Consider the following 22,438-nt stretch of genomic DNA (forward strand, 5'->3'; position numbering starts at 1 on the left):
CCCACCCCCACCCCCATTTAAAGTTGGTTTTGCCTGTACCCTAAAACACTAAATTTCTTGTTCCCCATTGACTTTTTCTAAGCTGAATTTTAAAAGTCAATTATACTTTATTTTAGTTCTAGAGCGTGTATTTACATATTCTAATTTTACGTCACAGTTTATTTTTCTTCATTTCTCTCCTGCGTGCTCAATTATTTCTACCTCTGCTACCACTGTCAACCAAGTCGCCTCCTTTTTGCTGTCACAGCACCTAAAGTGACTTGTCGTTTCCTGCCTGTTCATTGCTTTTGCTATGAGCTCCTTCAATCCTGAGGCCTAGGTTTTAAGAATCTCTTGGGAAGTCATAATTTAAAACAGAAAGGCAAATAAAAGGTCAGGGTTTGCCATCAGAGAATTTTTTATGGAATTGAGGCTTAGAAAATGAGGCAACTTTATGGTTCTTTTTTTCCAATCAAGAGTGCATTGAGCTTCCCCTGACACTGAATGTCCTTTGCCTGTGACCAGGTGAGAGACTTTTTCTATCATTAACAAGGGTATCCAGAAGCCTGTGGTGTTTATTCTATTTACTTCTAGAATAAAGCCTAGAAGAGGCTCCTGAGCCATTGTGTAGTTTGAATAAGAATGGGCTTCATGGGGGTTGGGGACTTAGCTCAGTGGTAGAGCACTTGCCTAGCCAGCGCAAGGCCCTGGGTTCGGTCCCCAGCTCTGAAAACAAAGAAAAAAAAAAACAGTCATGTAGGGGTTGGGGATTTAGCTCAGCGCTTGCCTAGCGAGCACAAGGCCCTGGGTTCGGTCCCCAGCTCCGGAAAAAAAAGAAAAGAAAAAAAAGAAAAAAGAATGGGCTTCATATAATTGAATGTTATTCACCAGAGAGAGGCACTATTTGAAAGGATTGGTGGGGTTAAGACTTGTGCTGAGATTGGAAGAAGTATGGCCTCGTTGGTGGAGTATGTCAGTGTGGGGTGAGCTTTGAGCTTTTAAAAGCCCAAGCCAGCCCCAGTCTCTCTCTCTCTCTCTGTGCCTCTCTCTGTCTCTCTCTGTGTCTCTGTCTCTCTGTGTCTCTCTCTTTGTTTCTCTGTCTCTCTCTCTCTCTCTGTCTCTCTGTCTCTGTCTCTGTCTCTCTCTCTCTCTCTCTCTCTCTCTCTGGATCAAGACATAGCTCACATCCTGGTGCTATATGTGTCCATGGATGAAAATGGACTAAGCCTCTAGAACTGTAAACCAGCCCTAAGTAAACCTTTTCCTTGTGCCTTGGTCACAGTGTCTCGTCACAGCAAAAGGACCCTGACTAAGACACCAGTGACTACCAGGGAAGGTTACCATCTTGCTTCAGGACTGAGATCTCAGATGTTAGGTTCTTCCTTACCCTTCGCAATTCAACTGGAGTTCTTTTTAAGGTCAAAGGGACCACAGTCATTTAGAAAGAAGGAGTGGAGAGTGGAGTGCAGGCTTTCCTCTTCCACAGCCATAGCCTTAACTCCCCAGCACTGGCGAGGTCTTGTCTTCCTCAGTGCTTCGGGTAAGGAGTGTCACAGAAAGCCTAACAGCAATATAGCAACTACTTCCTTTTTTTTTTTTTAAGTCTGGCCATTTTTGCTAAGATAGAGTTGAATACTTTTAAATGAACTTTCATCTGATGTATCTATTTTTTTTTAAAAAATGGAAATTTTATTCAAAATAGCATAAGCAGCTGGAGATCTGGCTGGGTCACTTTGATCACTGGTGGGAGTAAGCTGCTATTCAACAGACTTCCCAGCAGCAGATTTGATTTTGGTTGAGAGTTCTAGCAGTTCCAGGAGAGCTTCTAATTTAACACTGTATGGAAAACATTCAGAAATTATTTCCAACTGGTATAGTTTTAAATTTAGCTATCACATTCCTCTTCTTCTCTGCTTCCTTACCAATTCGTGTATTATTTAGGGTATATTATTTGTTACTTGCAAAATCAGTCTTAATAATGAGAACAGAAGTTTTGAGAGTAACTGATGTTCCTGTCAGTTTTATGACGTGCCTGGCTACAACGGTCACACCTCACATGGAGGGGCCATGGAAGAGGTAAGAGAGCAACATGGGTTTGAAGAAAAATGTTCTTAGAACGAGCTAAAGGTTCACTTTTAAGCCCTTCTGAATATTTCAGAAACTTATTAAAAAATCCCTTAAAATATTTTTTATAGGTATCATTACCCCAAACTCACTCCACTTTTGATTTTACAGTCTTACACAGTAAAGTCTCTAAATAACTTTTTGTATTACATTTGCTGTTATTTTCATTAGAAACTTCTTTAAATGAAATTGCTTATTTTTCCCATTGTAAAGACTAATTGCAAGTGTGCCGCAGCATGTGAGGAGAATTTTAAAGATGTTAATTTAATTTTCCCCAGTCCCTTAAACTTACATCTAACAGCAGTTCATTGGCTAAGCTCCCTTTCTCCAGAGATATTTTTTCTTTGGTGCTTTTTTTTCATGGACTGTTGTTTTACGTAGTAAAGACTATTAACTGGGATTTTGGTAATATCGAAGAAATATTTACTATAATTGAACTATTACAATTTCTTCTGTTATTTTTGTCTTCAAGTTAGTATGGTGTTTTCTTATTCTCTTTGTCACATTGACTGACATTTCACACATTTTTATCATTATGCTTTGCTTATATTCACAGCTCAGGGACAGCCTGCCTCTTTCTTCCTCTCTCCACGGATGCCTTTTTTATTTAGTGTTTTTCTTTCTGTAGTACTTACCTTCTCATTCACCACTTTCCTCATTGTTTGAGACAGGGTTCCATGTACTGTAGGCTTGCACTCACTATGTGGCTGAAGAGGACCTTCAATTTCAGAGCCTCCTGCCTCCACCTCTGTTAGTGCTGTGTACCCAGGGACCATTTGTCCTGGACTAGAGACTGAAGCCAGAGGTCACACACGCTAGAGAAGTACATTATCGCCTGACACGCATAACAAGCCTTTTCATAACATTTGAGGTGTTTTCACTCACCATTGTTTTAGTGTGTTTCTGGTAGATTTTTACTTCTTTCTTATCATATCCAAACTAGCATTGATTCATTATTTTAGCTTTTAACTTAGAAGAATTTATAATCTGAATACCATCCGCTATATAGTTTTAGATTCCAATTTGAGTTCTCACTTACAACTTAGAGAACCCATAGAAGCTTTGATTAGTATGGTAATGATCACAAATGCCTGGCTGAACTCAGAGCACCCTATCTCTAAGACAACTCTCTAGCTCTGAGATCATTATTTTATTTCCTTTTATACTTCAGATCAGACAGACAGACATGCAGACAGACAGGCAGAGACACACACACACACAGACACACACACACACACACACACACACACACACACAGAGAGAGAGAGAGAGAGAGAGAGAGAGAGAGAGAGAGAGAGAGAGAGAGAGAGATTTTCATATATTATCCTTGACATGAAATGGTATTACTCAGCTTTGACTCTTTCAAAAATTTTTTAAATCTATTTTTACTATTTTATTTCAATGTTTCCTTGTGTCTTTGTTTTGACTCTAGCCATTTAACATTCCTTGCTTATAATTTTATGTATAATGCTCCAGAAAAAATTTAGCATTATTGATTAATAAGCCATGCATGAAGAATAACTATAAAGACTTAAAAATTAGCTGTAAAGACACCTGGGACTAGGGAAATTACCCTAGGAAAGATGGTGTTAGGAGACAGCTTTGCTGAACCCCAGCAGTGGTGGATTCAGACTTGATTGGAGAAGCTACCAGACGGTCCATCTGCTGCCAGCTTTATTGGGAACCTGGAGGCTCAGTAGCCCTCAGGTTTGACCTGTTTGAAGAGGTGCTTAGATGTTCCCCACTAGTTGTTGGATGCAAGGTGACCAAGAAAGAGGCTTTGATTTTAAACAAAATGATGTTCCAGATGTTATAACAGATTTAATAGTATAAGGTCAGATTCATTTGATATACTTCTGTTTGACCAGAGATCTATACACTTCAAAGCGATTGTCAGATAATGGAACTATACGCTAAGGAGCAGAAAACCTTCTGTTCTAGGAGATGAAATGATTGACTTTTAGAAAAGTCTATGTTGAGAGTGGGGGATGAGTCAACAATAAAGTACATGAAATCAGGGACTTTTACTATCTTGATTCCAAGTATGTGTTGAGTATGGCTTAGGTATTGCAATTAAGATGTATGGGTTGCATCAGGAATATTTCATTGAATTCTGGCATATAGTGAAAAGCCACCCAGGCAGAAAGGTAGTGCTGTGGTTTTTAACTTACCCTGCTGTATCTCCAAGGCTCTCTCCCACTTATTTTTCATTGTTACTGTTGTTCCAAGAGAGCCAAGAAATATTAAAACTACCTAGCATTGTTAATCTGCTCAATAATTAAAGATTTGATTTTGGAGGGCACATAAATGTGATCAGTTGTTTCCTTTGGATAATCTAAATTAGTAAAATATTTCAATCAAATTGCATTTATTGAAAATAGAAAACATTCAATCCAGAACTTCAGTACCTATGTTGTCTGTGCCGCACAAAGCTTTAGACAACAGTAATATGAACACAAAACAGAGTCCTCCTACTTCCCAAGTCGTTGATGCCAAGAGCAGCCTACCATTTATTTACTTAAAATTAGCTTGGTCAAAGTTGGATCTTGATATAAAAACTGACCCAGAAGTTTTATGTCAAAAGCCTACACCCAGACCCATTTCCTCTTTCCTAGCGTTCACACCTCAATGTTCATAGTGATGAGTAACATAGTTGAAGACACTTTCATGTTGGAAAACTACCTATAATGTAGTAAATGTAACAGAAATATTATCAATTAAAACCACTGAATGGGGCAGATTATTTTTTTACAGAAATACATAACCTTTATTTTTATTTTGTATTAGTTCTTTGCATATTGACACTCAAATTAATGTGTTTCACATTAGTAGCTTCATACATACTTTATAATAACTCAGATTTTTCTCCCACTGGATAGCAAAGTTTTATGAAAGAAACAAGATCAGCAAAATACTTTCTGCAGAGATATGATTTCTTAACTGACATCAAATGTGTTCTAAGAGAGTCTTCCAATTTTCTTTCCGTGAATGAGTCATGGTATATTTAAATATTTTCAAACATTGTCTATCTCTGCTTATATTAATTTCCTGAGTAATGATTAAATAAACTTGTCATTCAGACTCTAGTTTTGTTTATGTATTTCATCTTTACATGAGCGAGCACTGCATTCTGGATTAGCATGGCCTGTCTTTGCGTATGGACTGAGGGAAATGATAAACATATCTATAGGCTTTGAGGCTTGTTTTCTTAATGCTTGCAGTAAAATATGTCTTCTCACTTCAGAAAGAAATGGATGACTATCCTTAACATGCCAATAATGCTAATTGTGGAAGTCACCCCAAAGTATCAAATCGTCAGTGTAAACCATCTGCTTCTCGGCTCTGTGGCAGCTCTGTGCCCCCAACCTACTCTTGGCTGCATTAATATTAAAACAGACTGCTCAAAATCTTCAATTTATTTTCTTATTATATCTCTTTAGTGTTATTATAGCCTGGAGTTGCTACTTTCCTGCTGACCTAACAGATTCAATGTCTAACTTGTGTTCATGTGCTTTTTTAGTGTAAAATGCTTCCTCAGCTTTTGTCAACTTCTTGTAGTTTAGTTAACACACATATCTTTCAACTGTATGCTCGGTTGTTCTAAATTTTACTTTTATATAACCGAATAGCTATTTCCTCCAAGACGAATAAAAGTATCATATAAAGATGAGCATGACCAAGAATATATTGTTATATAATAGATTAGTATTTTGCAATACTGATTTTTATTATGGGATTATTGAAGATCTTGACGTATCTTGATAACATCAAGTCTTTGCTGTTTTCAGTATAGTACACACATGTACATGCATTCATATGTATTTACACATACACCCACCAAGAGCATTTTTATATCACAGTTGTCTAAATGGAAGCAGAAAAGGAGAAATATGAGTAGTCCTGTAAATAATATGTCTATACTAATTTCCTAGAATTGATGTCTATACAAATGATAGATAGTATTTTCTCTATACTCATAAAGATGAGAAATACTTCAGGTATCATCTAACATAGTTCAAAAGGGTAGACCAGTTGTCCAGAACATACATATATATATATATATATATATATATATATATATATATATATATATATATATATGGAATTCAGAGAGAAAATTTCTCATGAATGCTTTGTACTCAACTCTGGTGCTTTTTGGTTTCTTAATCACAGTACAACTAGAAGTAGAGATTGTGCCTTGTCTTGTGTTGATCATCTTTTAAAGCATCTTCTTTTTACAGCAGAACCCTGACACAGTCTTCCATTTTGCTTTTGTTTATGGAAGAGTTGGTCAGACAGATAATCCCTTCAGACTGCTGTGCTTATGTGCTTGTTTGGCTCCATTCACATTCTCTTCTTTGCAAGGAACTCTCATACCCTGTAGGATTGGTGTTCAAATGCAAGAGCATTGTCTTCTTTCTTTCATTCTCCATTGTTGGAAATATCTGTTCTCTCTTCATTATTCCAGCACCTATTTCATCTCTAATTACTTACAAATCATCTCTCATTTTTTCATTTTGCTATGTCCTTTTATACACCAAGTTCAAGGGGTCCTGAGATATTTTTGTTTCTCTACCTTCGTCCTCAACAGTCATTTTGTGCTTGAATCCAGGACACTGCACAGACACATAAGCAAAACCAAGACCTGAATCTTTAAATTGCTTTATTCCGAGAACCAGGAATCTGGGAAGGAAGTAGATGTACGTCCTCAAATGTGTCTTACATCTTGTCTTTAACCACAGATTATATAGAAAGCAGAAAATATTGTCAATCGTGTTCTAGTCAGGTCTTGTCTCTGAGACTCATGATGACTTTTTCCTTATCATCTCCTCTCTCAGTAGCAGGCAGTCATTCATAAACAGCACTATCACTGGAGTTTTCCATTATCTATGGGTTTACATTGTATATAGATTAACACAAATAAACCCTGAGTAATGTATGTGTAGATTCCTTCCTACAGAAAGAGATACATGCATGATTCTATAATGGAGCTATTAGTTCCCATTTGCTTTTGATCAATGAATATTTAAGAAATTTAAGTGAATTTTTTGAGGTAATAGGTATAAACAATATAATTTTAAGTAAATTCCTTGTAAGTGGTAGTGAAATTATGTTCATAGTAAGTTCAGGTTAATTTGATACTTTGCTCCTACTTGGTTAAATAAGAGGAAGTTTTCATTTACTGTTTTATTTCTCTCTCTCTCTCTCTCTCTCTTGTTATTGAAAATAGATTTTTCTCACACAATACATCTTGACCAGTTTTCCCTCCCTCCATTCCTCCCAGAATCCTTTACTTTCCTTCTTCCTCAGCTCTACTCCTTCACCATTTTCCTTCAGGAAAAGAGCAGGCCTCCAAGAAAGAACAGCCAAACAAGGTAAAACAAGATACAATAAGACAAGGTAAAAGCTCTGATATTAGCTGAATGAGGCAACCCAGCAGGAGGAAAAGAGTCCCAGGAGCAGGCAAAGGAGTTAGAGACATACCCACTCCCAAGTTTAGGATTTATTAGCATCTGCCTTCATTGGTATAAAATAAACTGAACAAATACTATGTGAGAGGTGACTTATTTTCTAGAAATTGGGAAATTGGGAAAAGCATGAGTAAGACAGGAAATGACTAATTCCAAGTGATAAATGTGGACTTTCAGTAAGAAGGAAGTGAATATTAACATAATTAAAGGTTTTGTTCAAAATAGAAAAAATGGTATGACCCAGCCAGCAGGAAGCAAGCAATGAAGAGAGCTGTACACCACAGACACAGGTATAAATAATGTGTCTTATTTAAAAATATTCATGCCAGACTTATATACATTGATAATGGTACAGAACAATCTATGTAAACTACCAGAACATTGAAAAAAAGAAATTCATTATCAAGATTCATTGAAAGACATGGCTGTATACAATAATTGAAAGGAAAGTTGCCAGGCTCACCAGATACTCCTGTTTTCTGCATAGATATAAGATCCTATAAGAATGTAAGGGGGAGGAAAACAGAGATGGAGTAATATAATTCCACTAAGTTATAAATAAAGAATAGGGTTTTGGACAGCTAATCCACCTTAGTTTTCAGACAAAAGAACATACAGGAGGGAAGGAGGGAGGGAGAGAAGAAGGAAAACACACACACACATACACACACACACACACACACACTCACAGAGAGAGAGAGAGAGAGAGAGAGAGAGAGAGAGAGGCAGAGACAGAGACAGAGAGAAATTGTCTTTTAATTGTAACAGAATATTAACCTCCACAGAGCAGAGCAATGTCTGTTCATGAAGACAGGAAAAGAAAAACTTCATCAGAAAAAACAATACCAGGAGAATGTTATTATAAAATTTCCCGTAGTTCAGAAGTATCAAGAATTATCATTACCACCAGCCCATTGGTGAGATCTTGCTGATCCATTCAGGAAACTTAAATCTTAATGATGAGTCTTAAGTTACCTCTAGAGTGAAGGATAAACTAATATTTTTAATGAATGATTTATTGTGTAAATTAAAATGTAATTGCATCATTCCCTATTCTCTTGTCTTTTTCAGATTGTGAAAACAACTTAATAAACAGAATCTGTATATTATATAATTATATATGTATAATTATAATCTACTTTCTTTCCAATTGTGGTACACAGTCTTATCCTTTATCCAAGTGTGAGAACAGATAGGGAAACTTCAGACTTAGATGTTTCCCTGGTTAAATAAAAATCTTTTAGAAAATAAAAATTGAGGGCTTTTCCCAACTTAATGTAGGATGCTGTCATGACTGTGATAATAAAGTCTCCATATCCTACAAAGAACTGTGGATCAGTAGCAATCAGAAACACAGTATCAAAATGCTTAATGGCAACAAATCAGCCAGGCATCAGTAATAAATCATTATGCATCATAAGTAAGTATGTCTCAGGACTACGTTAGTTCACTGCCGTAACTGGGGATCCACACTCCAGCCCTCTGGCCTATGAGACAAGGGCTGGTTAGTCGATTTAAAGCAAACAAACAAAGAAGCCTTGCAGAGAGTTGGGGAGATTTCTCGTGGTTAAAACATTCATGCTGCAAGCCTGAGGACTAAATCCTGAGGAGGAGTTTAAATCCTCAGAACCTGCAAAACCTGGGCAAAGTGTCACCCATGTGTAATCTCCGTGTTCCTGTGGTAATACGGGAGGCAGAGACTAAAGACTCCCTGGAAGCCTGGAAGCGATGGTGAGCAGCAGAGAACATGAAAGAGACAAGAACAAACACAAGAGCATGTATGTGCCAGCAGACATACCCCAAGCACACGTATCACACATACACACAAAAACACAACATACAAAAATAAATTTTTTTTAAAAATTAAAAATTTTCAGTGCTCTTTAACTGGGAAACAAACAATCTTGAACAAATAGGGGTGGAGTAATTTCAACCCATATAAAAAAAGTAAAACCAATCCCAGGCTTTAGGTATGCACAACATGGCAGCAACCTCAGTGTGGGCCCGAGATCACAGTGCAAGGGTAAAATCCTTAACCCATCAGAAGAAAGTATAGGAGGATATTAGTGGGTGTGAATGAACCAAAGAGCTCATTGCTGTTACCCACAGAACACAAGATATTCATTCACATAACTCCACAGCGAAGAGTCAAACCGACCGATAGACCCATGGGCATGACTTACCAGTTTCCACTGACGCCGGCATGTGAATGGTCTCCAAGCATAGCAGAAGGCACTTAACAGCCACTAACACCAGATTCTCAAGTTACAAGTACCATGCAATGCTTGAACACACCCATGAAGTTGGCTAAAAGGATAAAATTCACCACTGCCTAGGATGTAGAGCTGCTAGAATCTCATACACAGAGGGTACGGATGTTAAAGCGTACATTTTGAAAACTATTTTGGTAGCTTCCTAGAAGGTTTAATAAATATATTTACCATGTGGCTTTGCATCTTGGATATTTTACTCAAGAGAAATAAGCACACACACACACGCACGCACTGCATGATTGTTCATGACAACTTATTTCATGGTGGCCCCAAGCTGAAGCAACACAATTATCTGACTATGTAAACAAAATTTGTCATATTCATTTGCAGAAGTACTATTTGTTGTACAAAGCAATTAAGGGGTGGCTTGGAGATTTAGGTAGTGATTGTCCAGCCTACATGAGGTCCTTGGGTTCAGTTCCTAACACCACAAAATGGTGGAGTTGGTGGTGATGATGATGATTGTTAATAAATAGTAACTAATTTCCTACTTATATATCAAAATATAGGAGTTAATCTAAAAACTATGTTGAAGGCAATAGTTTACACAGAATGTGTACCTTATAATTTTATTTTTGTAAGGTTAAAAAAAGACAAACCTACTAGAGTAGCAGAGGAAAGATTCCTGGGGCTTTATGTAAAGGAATATGGACAGAAAATGGAGGCCTTCTGTAGCTGGGTTGTGGAGACTGTACAAGAGTACATGTTTAAAAATGGCAGCATGTTTATGGATGTGAATAATGCCATAATACAGCTAATTTTAGGGATAAAATAAATCATTAATGAGACTATATTTACTCAAATGAAGTGGTCAGTCATGAAGGATAGCTTTGCTTCCAAAAATAACATATTTTTCCTCTTTTACTGTCTTAGTAATCAAACTTAGCTTTACTTAAATTCCTAAAATAGCCTTAGTAATTTTTATATTAGCTTTTGCATGTTGCATGTAAATCCGATTTCCCCTTCTCTGTTTGAAATAAAATTACTTATCAAGCCAAAGCCAGATATATGAATAAAGTTTTAAGAGATAATAGCAACACATAAATTCATTGTGTTCAAATTAAATATGAAAGCAAGTATATTTTTTTAAATTTCCTAAGTGGCTTTGTTAAGGATCTCAACTATATAAACAGCAGGTAGGGATTCAATAAGTTAGAACCGATCATTTTAAATAAAAGAGAATTGCCCTTCCTAATTTATTCTTTTATAGTTACTGCAGATGAAGTAATTGCTAATAAGTGTGAAATACAGTTGGCACTTGAAACTCTTAAGTTCGAGTAATCACATCAAAATCATTTGGCTCATCGTTGCTAGGATGTAGTTCCAGTGAACATCTTAGCAGATGGACTTGATTTTTTTCTTCTGTTTATGTTTCTTGCAGATTTAATTGTAGTAAGGATTGATGGTCACTTCTGATGAATCTAGGAGCAATTATCCTTTTCAGAAGACATAATTATTATAGCTTTTGTGGATGTCATTAACCTGGGCATGTATACACTTGGTCATGTTAAAGTGTAGTGTAGGTTGAGGAATTTTAAACCAGCAATATGGATACTCTGGGAAGGAATCATATCCAAAGGCCTTCTAGGTCTTCATGAACTGGCCAGATTGCAGACATGCTCTGGATTATATGGTAGGATCTTGCTGCGATGAAGACATACCCTTAGTACACACCTTTAATCCCAAACAATGAAAGTAAGGTTGGCTTATAGAAGGAAGCAACCACGTTAGAAAGTGACTTTTAATTGAGGGGCAGACAAAGTGATGAATCAGAAAAGATCTGATACAATGAGTCAGAGATAGAATACACTCAGATCATACAAGAACAAGACAGGAAAGAGGCTACTTAAGACCAATGCAGGGAGCAGTTAATTCTGTTGAATCAGTTCAGTGAATTCAGACCATGCAGTTCCTTGCAGGTCAGAGGAAGCAGTTTTACTGGGATATTTTTTATAGAGACATATTACAGGAAAAGAAAGAAGAACTAGAGGATGAGAAGGATCCAGAATATTAGAAAAGATTGCCCCTGAGGACCCAGTTATACAACTACTGGCCATATACCCAAAAGATGCTCCAACACATAACAAAAACACATGTTACAGTATGTTCATAGCAGCCTTATTTATGATAGCTAGAAACTGGAAACAACCCAGATGTTCTTGAACAGAGGAATGGATACAGAAATGTGGTACATCTACACAATGGAGTACTACTCAGCTATTAAAAACAATGACTTCATGAAATTCATAGGCGAATGGATGGAACTAGAAAATATCATCCCAAGTGAGGTAACCCAAACACAGAAAAACACACATGGTATGCACTCATTGATAAGTGAATATTTGTCCAAAAGCTCAGATTACCTAAGATAAAATCCACAGTCCGCATGAAACTCAAGAAGGCCAACCAAAGTGTGGATGCTTTAGTCCTTCTTAGAAGGGGGAACAAAAATATTCATAGGATGAAATGTGGAGACAAAGTTTGAAGCAGAGACTGAAGGAAAGGCCATCCAGAGCCTGCCCCACCTGGGTATCTAGCCTGTATACATACAGCCACCAAACCCAGACAATATTGCTGATGTCAAGAAGTACATGCTGACAGGAGGCTGAGATAGCTGTCTCCTGAGAGGCTCTGCCAGAGCATGACAAATACAAAGGTGAATGCTCACAGCCAACCACTGAACTGAAAATGGGGTCCCTATCAGAGGAGTTAAAGGATTGAAGGAGCTGAAGGGGCTTGCAACCCCATAAGAACAACAATATCAACCAACCAGAACTCCCAGGAACTAAACCACTATCCAAAGACTACACATGAACAGAACCATGGATCCAGTCACATATGTAGCAGAGGATGGCCTTGTTGGACACCAAAGAGAGGAGAAGCCCTTGGTCTTGCCAAGTCTGGACCACCCCCCCCCCGCCCCAGTGTAGGGGAATACGGATAGGGGAGCAGGAAGGGGTGGGTGGATAGGTGGGGAAACACCCTCATAGAAGAAGGAGGAGGAGGGATAGGTTAGGGGGTTTATGGATGGGAAACTGGGAAAGGGGATAACTTTTGAAATGTAAATTTAAAAATCTAATATAAGATGTTAAAAAAAAGACTGCCAGAGTCAGGGTAAGGCCAAGCAGAGCAATTCAATTAGAAGCTGAGAGAAGCCAGTTTGAATCAGTCAGCTTGTGGAGGAGTTTGAGCCGGAACAGCTGAGTTGAACCAGCCACCCAGAGTTCAGAAAGAGATGTAAAGGGTGAGCTTATTCAGCAGGAAGCCTTTGAGACTGCAATTACATCTGATAAATAAAAGTTATATTTACAATAGGTGAATGTCATAGCCTGGGCATGGATACTAATGGTCATGTTAAAGGGTGGTGTAGATTGCCATTCAGAATAATTTTTCTAGAAAACTGTTAGCAAAATTCTCAGTGTTTTGACCTGCCATGCTATTATATAACTCCTGCCCTTTTTTGAATTGATGAACAATATCAATTACATGTGAAATCTCCTGTGTGATAAGATTATGCAAGTTTGGAGAGAAGATATATCCTCAGGTAATATTGCTTTGCATAATAAGTGTACAGGAATTTGAAGCACCAATGAACATAGCTCACTGAAAGAAATGATTTTTTTTATTGATGAAAAGCACCTGTCACCTAACCAATTGCCCAATTAAAAAATTCTTTTTAATAAAACAGAACTCTTTGTCTCCAAATTATAAATTTTGCCTTATGTGCTAAGCCTCGCTGAAAACCAAGCCAAGTTAAGGAAATCTCTCTAAAATGTCCTCAGAACTTTTAAGATTTTTTTAATCTTTACAAAATAGAAGTATTGATGGAGGAGAAGGCTAAGTTGTCATTTAATATTCTTTCTCTTCTAGGTTTTTTTTTTTGGATGAAATCTGAATAGAACACAAGGGATTGGCATAGAAGTATCCTTTAATAAAATCAGATAGATGACGAGCTGTTGTTTGGATTTCTAATAATTAGAAACCCACTTTTACATCGTGGTCAAAATATAGTAGGTCCTCAAGTCAGGGGATCAGTAATTGTAAACTAGTTTTATCTATGAGATGAACTTACAAACTGAGTAATATTTTGTATAATAGTTTATTCACTTTTAAAGTAGGGAAAGTTCTTGCTCTACTTTACTGGCTATTACATATCTAAAAGCATGTTACACATTATTGACTACCATATATACAAATAGGTAAATATATATTATAGTCACACAATTTATATGAAACACACAGATGTGATTCTAAACGAAATCCTGTCTTCAGTGCTATGTCAGTAACATGACTATACTTTTCTTAAATTGAATTAAAATTTTCTCCCCATGGTATTTATGTATTGTGGCTTCTTTTTGCTTTGCCCAGTAATGCAGAATTATCTTAATATTTCTTCCATATAAATTATCATATAATAAACACTAAGGAGAACAGGCTTAGTGTATATAAATAAAGATATGTTTTCTGTGAAATTTTCATCTTCTTCCTTCTGGACCTTTGAAACTACAGGTATTCAGTAAAAAGTGTTAAAGTCAATGACATCCTTCTGAGTTTAAGTGTGGTTCCAAGGTTTCTTTTCCATATACATATATATGCATATATATGGTTATATTTAGAATGATAGAAGCTTTTCCAAATACCTTTTATACAACTCAAATACTTCCGTCCACTCAGTAGGAGGAAATTTGTGCCTGACACTGTAAACTTAACCAACTCCTTGAGGCTGGTAAGGCCCTGGAACCTAGAGAAATTGCTCCTAGCATTCCTAAACCAGAATAATTAATAACTGTATTCCAAGTACCCGTCCTTATGATCACAGATAAGTGTAGCTATCACCCCACATCAAAGAATCTTCATTTGCAGCAGATGAACATTGTTCCTCAAAGTTGCAACTAGACAAAGTGTGTAGGTCAAATAGCATGGGGTTCCTGTCCCCAGTTACTACATTGACAACTCCCACACTAAGGCTCAGGGAACATATCAGAAGAAGTAAGAGCCAAAGGATTAGGACATTTGCTGCTATATAGACTCTTTTTTTTTTAAACAGGACTCCAGGTGGATCAATAGGAAGGAGGATATAGAACTGGGAGGAGTTGAGGGACTGAGTAGAACCAAAATATTATATCAAATTCTCAAAGAATTACTAAAAACATTTTTTTCAAAATAAAATTTAAATTGCAGATTTCTTTTCTGACTTTAGAGGGCAGTGCTAAACCACCGATCTTCTATATTTCTGTCATAACCACTTATAATGGTTACTATAAAATAAAACTGAAATTTCAATCATGGTATTTGTGGTACAATTATGTAGGCCCTTAATATGGTTTCTATGTAGTAAAATTAAAATAAGAGTTCCTTCATCCAGTACTTTATTTAATAAATGCTTATTAAGTTTATTATAGTCAACACATTGTACATGGTATAGAAATGATTAAGACTGTACTTTCTTTCAAATAGATTAAAACTAAACAAGGATGTTAGACACACTTGTGCATGTGTGTAAATGCTGAAGCATTCTGTGTGCATTCATAACCCCTTTGTGGTTGTGATAGTAAAACTATCAGTAGTGACTCTTTCCTGTGTCAGGGAAATAATTCTATGCTGATAGAGCCCTACAAAAATAAGAATTATTATTGTACCTACTTTGGAAAGTAAGGAAACGGAGGATTAATGAGATTAAGTATTTACTCAAAGCTACTTAGCTTAGAAGGTGCAGAGCTTAGACTCAATGTGTTCTTGGTTGACTTCAAAGAAGCGAACGCTTTCTGGCACTTGCTATTCCTTACCTCGAGGTACAGGTGAAATGCCATAATACACATACTTGCATAAGCAACGGTAGACATGTAGAACAGAGTGGCATAATTTATGTTTGTGAGAAATCTGGAAAACTTTTACATAAAGGGCAAAATCTGAACTATGCTTGAATCCATAGAGTTATAAGAAAATACTGGCTAAAACGATAGCTTATGTTTATTGAAATATTATCGTGTCAATCATTCTGTATCTATTTCTTCATTTGATTAGGAGGGAAAAGAACTGCTGAGTGTTATTTTGTCATTGTCATAACTCAAGCAAGGCTGAGATTGGTCAGATCTGAAAATTGTACAGTTTGAATTTGAATCCAGGACTGATTACAGAAGCTACATTTTAACCCTCCACTATATGCTAAGAGAGGAGTAAGGTAGAAGGGGTGATAAAAGTATGGAATATGATTGTGTAAAGCTAAATAATTCTACTTGACTGTAGTCTGGATTGAATACAGTGAAATAAATGAAAATGCAAAAAGGGTTTGTAATCCCAGCTAGTTATGACTTAAGTTCAAGAGTAGCCTGGACACCTAAAGTTGGACGGGTAAAGAGGTAGAAGGTCTTGGGAAACTTTGCTTGTGGGGAACATGATCAAATATAGTGTATAGAAATATAAACCAAAAAGAAGTTTAAAAAACCCAAGTAATTTAGAAATGCCAAATCACTAACAAATAGCAAATAAGAAATGGAATAAGTAACACAATTTTTTAAAAGTTGAAAGTAGGGCTCTGGAAGTGGTGGTTTTATGGAAGAACACTTGCTCAGCAAACAGGAACTCTAAATTTAATTCCAGCTCAGAGTAAAAAAAAAACTAAAGAATAATTTGATCACAGAACCACAGATAAATTGAATAATTTGCATTTGTTTAGTGGGAAATAATTGGAGATTTATGAACAGGGATATGGCATAAACAGATTTTTTTTAAAGAGAAGATATATAGGGAAGAAGTTAACTGCATAATTGAATGTATTAACTACAGAACTATTAGCAGAACTAATGAATGAGATATTGAACTATGAAAATTGGTGGATTTTAGCTGAGTGTGCAACATTTTATAGTGCCACGTGGGGTCCCTGTTGATGGCCAAACCAATAGACGAGTTATGAATTGGTGAGTGAGATGCCTTTGAAAATTTTAATTCTTTTTTTTGTGTGCAACAAGGTTCTAACATGTATAATTCATATTAGGTTAAAGTTATTTTTATTTTATTTAAAGTGGATTTTTTTTCTCGTAGTATATTCTGATTACAGGTTTGCTTCCCCCTATGTCTCCTCTACACTCACCCTCCCATCCAGATTCACCCCCCTCTCCCTAAAGATTAGTAATAAGATAAAATAAGATAAAGCAAAACAAAACGAATTGGCAAATGACAAGACAACCAAACAAGAGAAAGCCAAATTAAAAACACAAGAGATACAGAGACACATGTTTGCATACTAAGGAATCCTATAAAAACCCCAAACTGAACTCCATAATACATATGTGCAAAGGACCCGTAAAATAGAAACAAATAAACAAACAAGTCCTTAACATTGAGACAAAGAGTCCTCCAAGACGCTGTTGAGTCTGTGTTGGCCAACTACTTCTGGGCATGGAGGTCTACCCTTAAGTCTTGTTTGTTTCCCCAATGAGATTCTTTTGAATTAATCTGATAGCCACTTAACTTCTCTCTTCATCATATAATGGATGTGTCCATTTCTCCCAGCTCTAGGACACCATCTGGTGCAGACGTATGCAGAGATGTCTAGTTGGGACTCTGGCTCCTCTGTTATTTGATAGTTTCATTTGGAATACTCCTATATATGTATATATTGTAGGAAGCTTCTAGGGTGTTAGATTTCCATATGACCCCTCCCTTATTTGTCCCTCCCTGTATTCTCTTCCTTGCTCTCCCTCTTATATCCCCCCCCCCCCATTTGATTCTCTCACTCCAGTCTCTCCCTTCATCCATTCATAACTATCTATTCTCTTTCCCCTTCCTAGGGAGATCCTTCCCTCCCACATAGTCCCTTACTTTCTACCTAACCTCTGTGGTTATATGGATTGTAGCTTCCTTATTGATGACTTAACAGCTAAATACATACCATATTTGTCTTTCTGGTTCTGAGTTCCCTCAGGATACATTTTTTCTAGTTCCATCCATAAGATTAATGTTTTAGACTTCACAAGATAAATGGCCTTTGGAGTAAAAAAGTTGGTGTGATAAACACTTCCTACTGCTTATTTAACAAATATGTATTCATGAAACTATGGACTGATGTGTACCAAATTACAGAAAATTCACTTGGTTGTTGCTGTTCCCAGGGATATCATCATGTCATACAAGCCTTAAAATATGCATATTTTGTTTAAAGTGCAGTACGACAGCTTACGTATTCAATTTATTGCTGTTTGTAGGATTATGTGTAAGACGAGAACTCTTGTAATCTTGTACCTAAGGAAGGTCTTCAATCTGACAATCTGGGTTTAAACTCTTTTCTTTTTCTACCACTGGAAAGTTTTGTGGCCTTGGGTTTTACTGAAGTTTTCTGTGTCTTGATTTCCTTGTTTATAAAGCAAGGGAAAATAATGTTTGCCTTAGAAGTTGCTTTGTGAACAAGAATAATTAACACAAAGTGGTCCCATGATGTTACAGACCACATAGTAAGTTAGTTTTCAGTACAATGTGAAATGACAACTAATTAATTAAAAGACTGTTTAATTGCATTATTTTCTAGTTGTTGGCAGTTGATAAAGGGAAAGCTAAAATGTGGGTGTAGATAAACCAATTTTATTTATAATGGGAAGAGAGAACATTTTTAATTTTATAATCAAATGCCTTTTCTAACCCTAACAATTATGATCTGTCAGTATTGCATGGAGCACTCTAGTCTGATGACCTTTTATGAAGTTTCAAAATTGTTTGAAAGAATAGTTTTATAAATTCTGTGAGAAATTAACTTATCATATTTTGTTCATGCTTGCCCTCCCCCTTCTCCTCCCAGATCCACTCCCTTCCCTACGTACCCAACCTCTTAATAAACAAAACAAAAACAAAATGCCCATTGAGTCCAATTTCTACAACCCATATACACTTGGATGTGGGCATCACCTTACCAGGCACCTTACACACTTACAGAAAAGGATGCACCCGGCAGCTGTTAGTTGCCAATAACTCTTCAACCAAGGGCAGGACTTAGCGTCTACCTCCCTGCTCCATGCTTAGAGTTTGCTGGCTCAGGCCTTTGTAGGGCTTTTGCATGCTCTCCCTATCATGTGTGCAACTGCCCTGAAGTGTCTGGAAAATGATTTCATGGGAGGATGGCATATGTTTTGAGAATATCATTTAGAGCTGAAAACTCTGCAGTCTCTTGCTCTCTTCATCTTGACACATTGTGGGTCTCTATGTTAAACTCCATCTACTGCAAAAGGAGGCTTCTCTAATGAGATCTGGGTGATGCACTCTAGGTCAAATACTACATCATCAAGAGTTAGTTAACTACAGTGTCCATACAGGGGAACGACAGGCTCCTCCTTATGGCCTATGACCTCTCTAGCCACAAGTCTAGCCACATGCTGCTAGTCCTGATAATGGTGCTAACTAAGTAATAGTGGTGGAGTCCTTAGACACACTCAGAAAGTGCTTGGTTACATCCAGCACCTTCATGCCACTATTGTGCCAGTGTGCCTACCGCGTCAGGTTCAGCCCTCGGGGTTCACAGCTGGGTAAATATGATGATTCATTTTCTTCTGTGGAAGCAGGCACAGCACTATAGAAGCCAGTCACTAGGGTTGAAGCTTCTAGTGTCCTCTTTTTTTTAAAAGTTTTATACATTTTAATATATACCTACATATATATATATATAGATAGATATAGATAGATAGATCGATAGATGAGGAATGTTATAGCATTCTATCTTTTTAAATATTTTTATTAGATTTATTTCTTTACTTACATTTCAAACGTTATTCCTCTTCCCAGTTTCCTGTCCATAAGCCCCCATTCCCTCCCCTCCCCCTCCCCCATATGGGTATTCCCCCTGTACATCCCCCTTATTGTCCCCCCATATTCCCCTGCACTGGGGGTCCAACCTTGGCAGGACCAAGGGCTTCCCCTTCCACTGGTGCCCCAACAAGTCTACATACGCTGTTGGAGCCCTGGATAAGTCCATGTATAGTCTTTGGGTAGTGGTTTAGTCCCTGGAAGGTCTGGTTGGTTGGCATTGTTGTTTTCATGGGGTTGCAAGCTCCTTCAACTCTTTCAATACTTCCTCTAATTCCCCCCAAGGGGGTCCCATTCTCAGTTCGGTGGTTGCTTCTCTACCCTGCCCTCCCAGCCTACATCCCAGTTAGTCCTTTATGTTCTATTATCCATCTCCCCCGCCCCCTTTACACCGCTCTGTTCCATCTCCCCTCCCTTAAGCGGTCCCTTGGGGTCCCTGACTGACCTCTGGGTGTCTCAAATGAAACACAAATATCTAAAGGTTTAAAGCTAACACCTGTAGGTGAGATAAAATGCACACCAGTCGTTTGTTTGGATCAGAATTTTACTTCACTCAGACTGAATACATCCGGCTCCATCCATTTCCTGGAAAATTTAATGATTTTATTTTTGCATCTAAACAATATTCCGTTAGGTAGACATATCACAGTCATATATTATTCATTCATTCATCAATGATGAGTGGGTAATATGAAAGAATGAATACATGAATGAATCAATGAAGTCATCTAGGATGTTCCCATGTCCTGACTTTTGTGAATAAAACAGCAATGAACGTGGATAAACAAATATTTTTACAGAAAGATCTAGAGTCTTTGGGTGTATGCCCAAGGGTGAACTAGCCAGGTCTTGTGGTAAATCTGTATCTAACTTTCTGAGGAATTTCCCTACAGATTCGCGTAGTGGCTGCATCAGTTTGGACTCGCACTAATAGTGAATACATGACCCCCTTTCCCCACATCTAGGCCAGCATTTCTTGTTCTCTTTTTTAAATATATACATATGTATTTTTAGAATCCAGTCCACTGAGCGTTCAGCAGGGCCTTTGATAATAGACATTTTCTTTACTTCCTGAAAAGTTTCTTATATCATTTCCTTGAACTTCTCATTTATATTCTCTTTCTAATGATTATAGAACTCTTAAAGTTTTGGGTCTTTTAAAAACCTCCCTCAGTTTTCTTAATTTTTTGTATTCTATCTGTTATGCTATTTCCTGATTAATTTTCTAGTTCTTTGACTCCAGTGCATGTTCATACATTTTGTATGTATGTATGTATGTATGTATGTATGTATGTATGTATGTATATGCACACATATGTGCTTATTTACGTATGAATCTATATATTTGGTGGTATTCTTCTTTTCTTTTTTCATAGATAATGAGTCTATCCACCTGAGGAAAATTTAATTAAAAAACAGATTGTTTTATTAGAGACTTTCTTCAAATACATGATGACCATTATTTATACGTAGCTGAAACACTAAGAAGTTTGTAGACTAACATTTTAGTGAAGTACTAAGAGAGTAATGGGCTGGTTAGGGGCCGTCTTCATGGTACCGTTTCCTCATAGCTTCATGAGTAATTATTTAGTTATTCAAGCACACAACAGCTTTTCTTTCAGGTTCTCCTCTGTCTGCTAATACCTCCCCGTCTGCTACTCAAAAGTCGTCTGCCATTGTCCACACAAGTTCTTGATACTCATCTTCTTCCTTCTGTTTCTCTTGCTGCCTTTGTCTCATAGTGTATGAATTTTAGTAAACCTGGTCCAGTCACTTTAGTGGGATTTGGGACATAGCAAAAGTAAGTTGATACGGTTGGCATGTGAAATTTTAAAAGTATTTTTATCCCTGTCGTGCCTATCATAAAGAGTTCATGGGGTTTGCTTTTGGTGGCCCCCTTGAAGCATTTCTTACAGTAATTCCTATTTCACTCAAGTATATCATATTAGACTCCTTGCTATATTTCCTTTAATTCTATGACTAAACTTAAGGCCTTGGTAAACCATAAGATTTTCCTCATTCGTTGCTGTTCACATGTTTTCTTGGGTCATAATTCTGCCCTGTTCTCCATTATAAACTTCATTCGTTTGCTTCTCTCTCACCCACTTTCTTTGCTCTCAACTCAAGTTGAATTATGCCTATTTTGGCCTAGTAAGTTGGCAGAGCTGGCTCACTAGAGCTAGAAGTCAGCCGGCATGCTAAGACACACCAGCGAGTCAGTTATATGCTGTGATTGATGTTATGATATATGAATAACATTGGCATAATATATTGGTATAATATAAATTTGATTTCAGAGAACTTCATCTACAATAAATTTGTCACCAGGAGAAGTGGAAGACGAAGAGGAGGATCCAAACTCTTGTGGACCCACGGGACTTTGGGAAGCGCTAACTCCTTGTAACGGATGTAGGAACCTTGGCTTTCCCATGCTCGCACAGGTAAAGCTTTGCTTTATTAAGGTAACACAAGACTGTGTGGTGGTCGCATATTTATTTGACTCAACCTTCTCCATTCAGAATGTGCTTAGTCCTCTGCTCCCTTTGTAAGGCTCCCCCCCCTTTTCTTTACCTTCCTGTACGCCTCAGTCAGCATGTAGTGAATTTGACCATTTGTTATGTTTTTAAATTTTGGTTATGATACTGAAAGTTTTCCTATTTATAGAATGTTTAAATGTTTAATGTGTATGAGCCATAAATATGCCATTTAAAAGAATATTGAGATGTGATCTAAAGCTATAAGGGAGGCTAGGTTAAGGTTGTTTTGAAGCATTGGTAGTGATACATATTTTTTTTAGCATAA

General features: G+C 37.1%; 1 protein-coding gene across 5 annotated transcripts in view; it reads left to right on the forward strand.

The window, feature by feature from the left end:
* The window catches only part of Anks1b (ankyrin repeat and sterile alpha motif domain containing 1B), a 1,165,946-nt gene that overhangs the window by 293,043 nt on the left and 850,465 nt on the right, over window positions 1-22,438 (forward strand). For all 5 annotated transcript variants that reach the window (NM_001414940.1, NM_001271371.3, XM_087557137.1 and 2 more), the window contains exon 9: window positions 21,934-22,077. In NM_001414940.1, the coding sequence (NP_001401869.1) occupies window positions 21,934-22,077 (144 nt within the window). The remainder of the gene's footprint in view (window positions 1-21,933; window positions 22,078-22,438) is intronic.

This window comes from Rattus norvegicus, chromosome 7, assembly GCF_021556685.1.
Source record: "Rattus norvegicus strain SHRSP/BbbUtx chromosome 7, alternate assembly SHRSP_T2T, whole genome shotgun sequence".
Classification (NCBI taxonomy): Eukaryota; Metazoa; Chordata; class Mammalia; order Rodentia; family Muridae; genus Rattus; species Rattus norvegicus.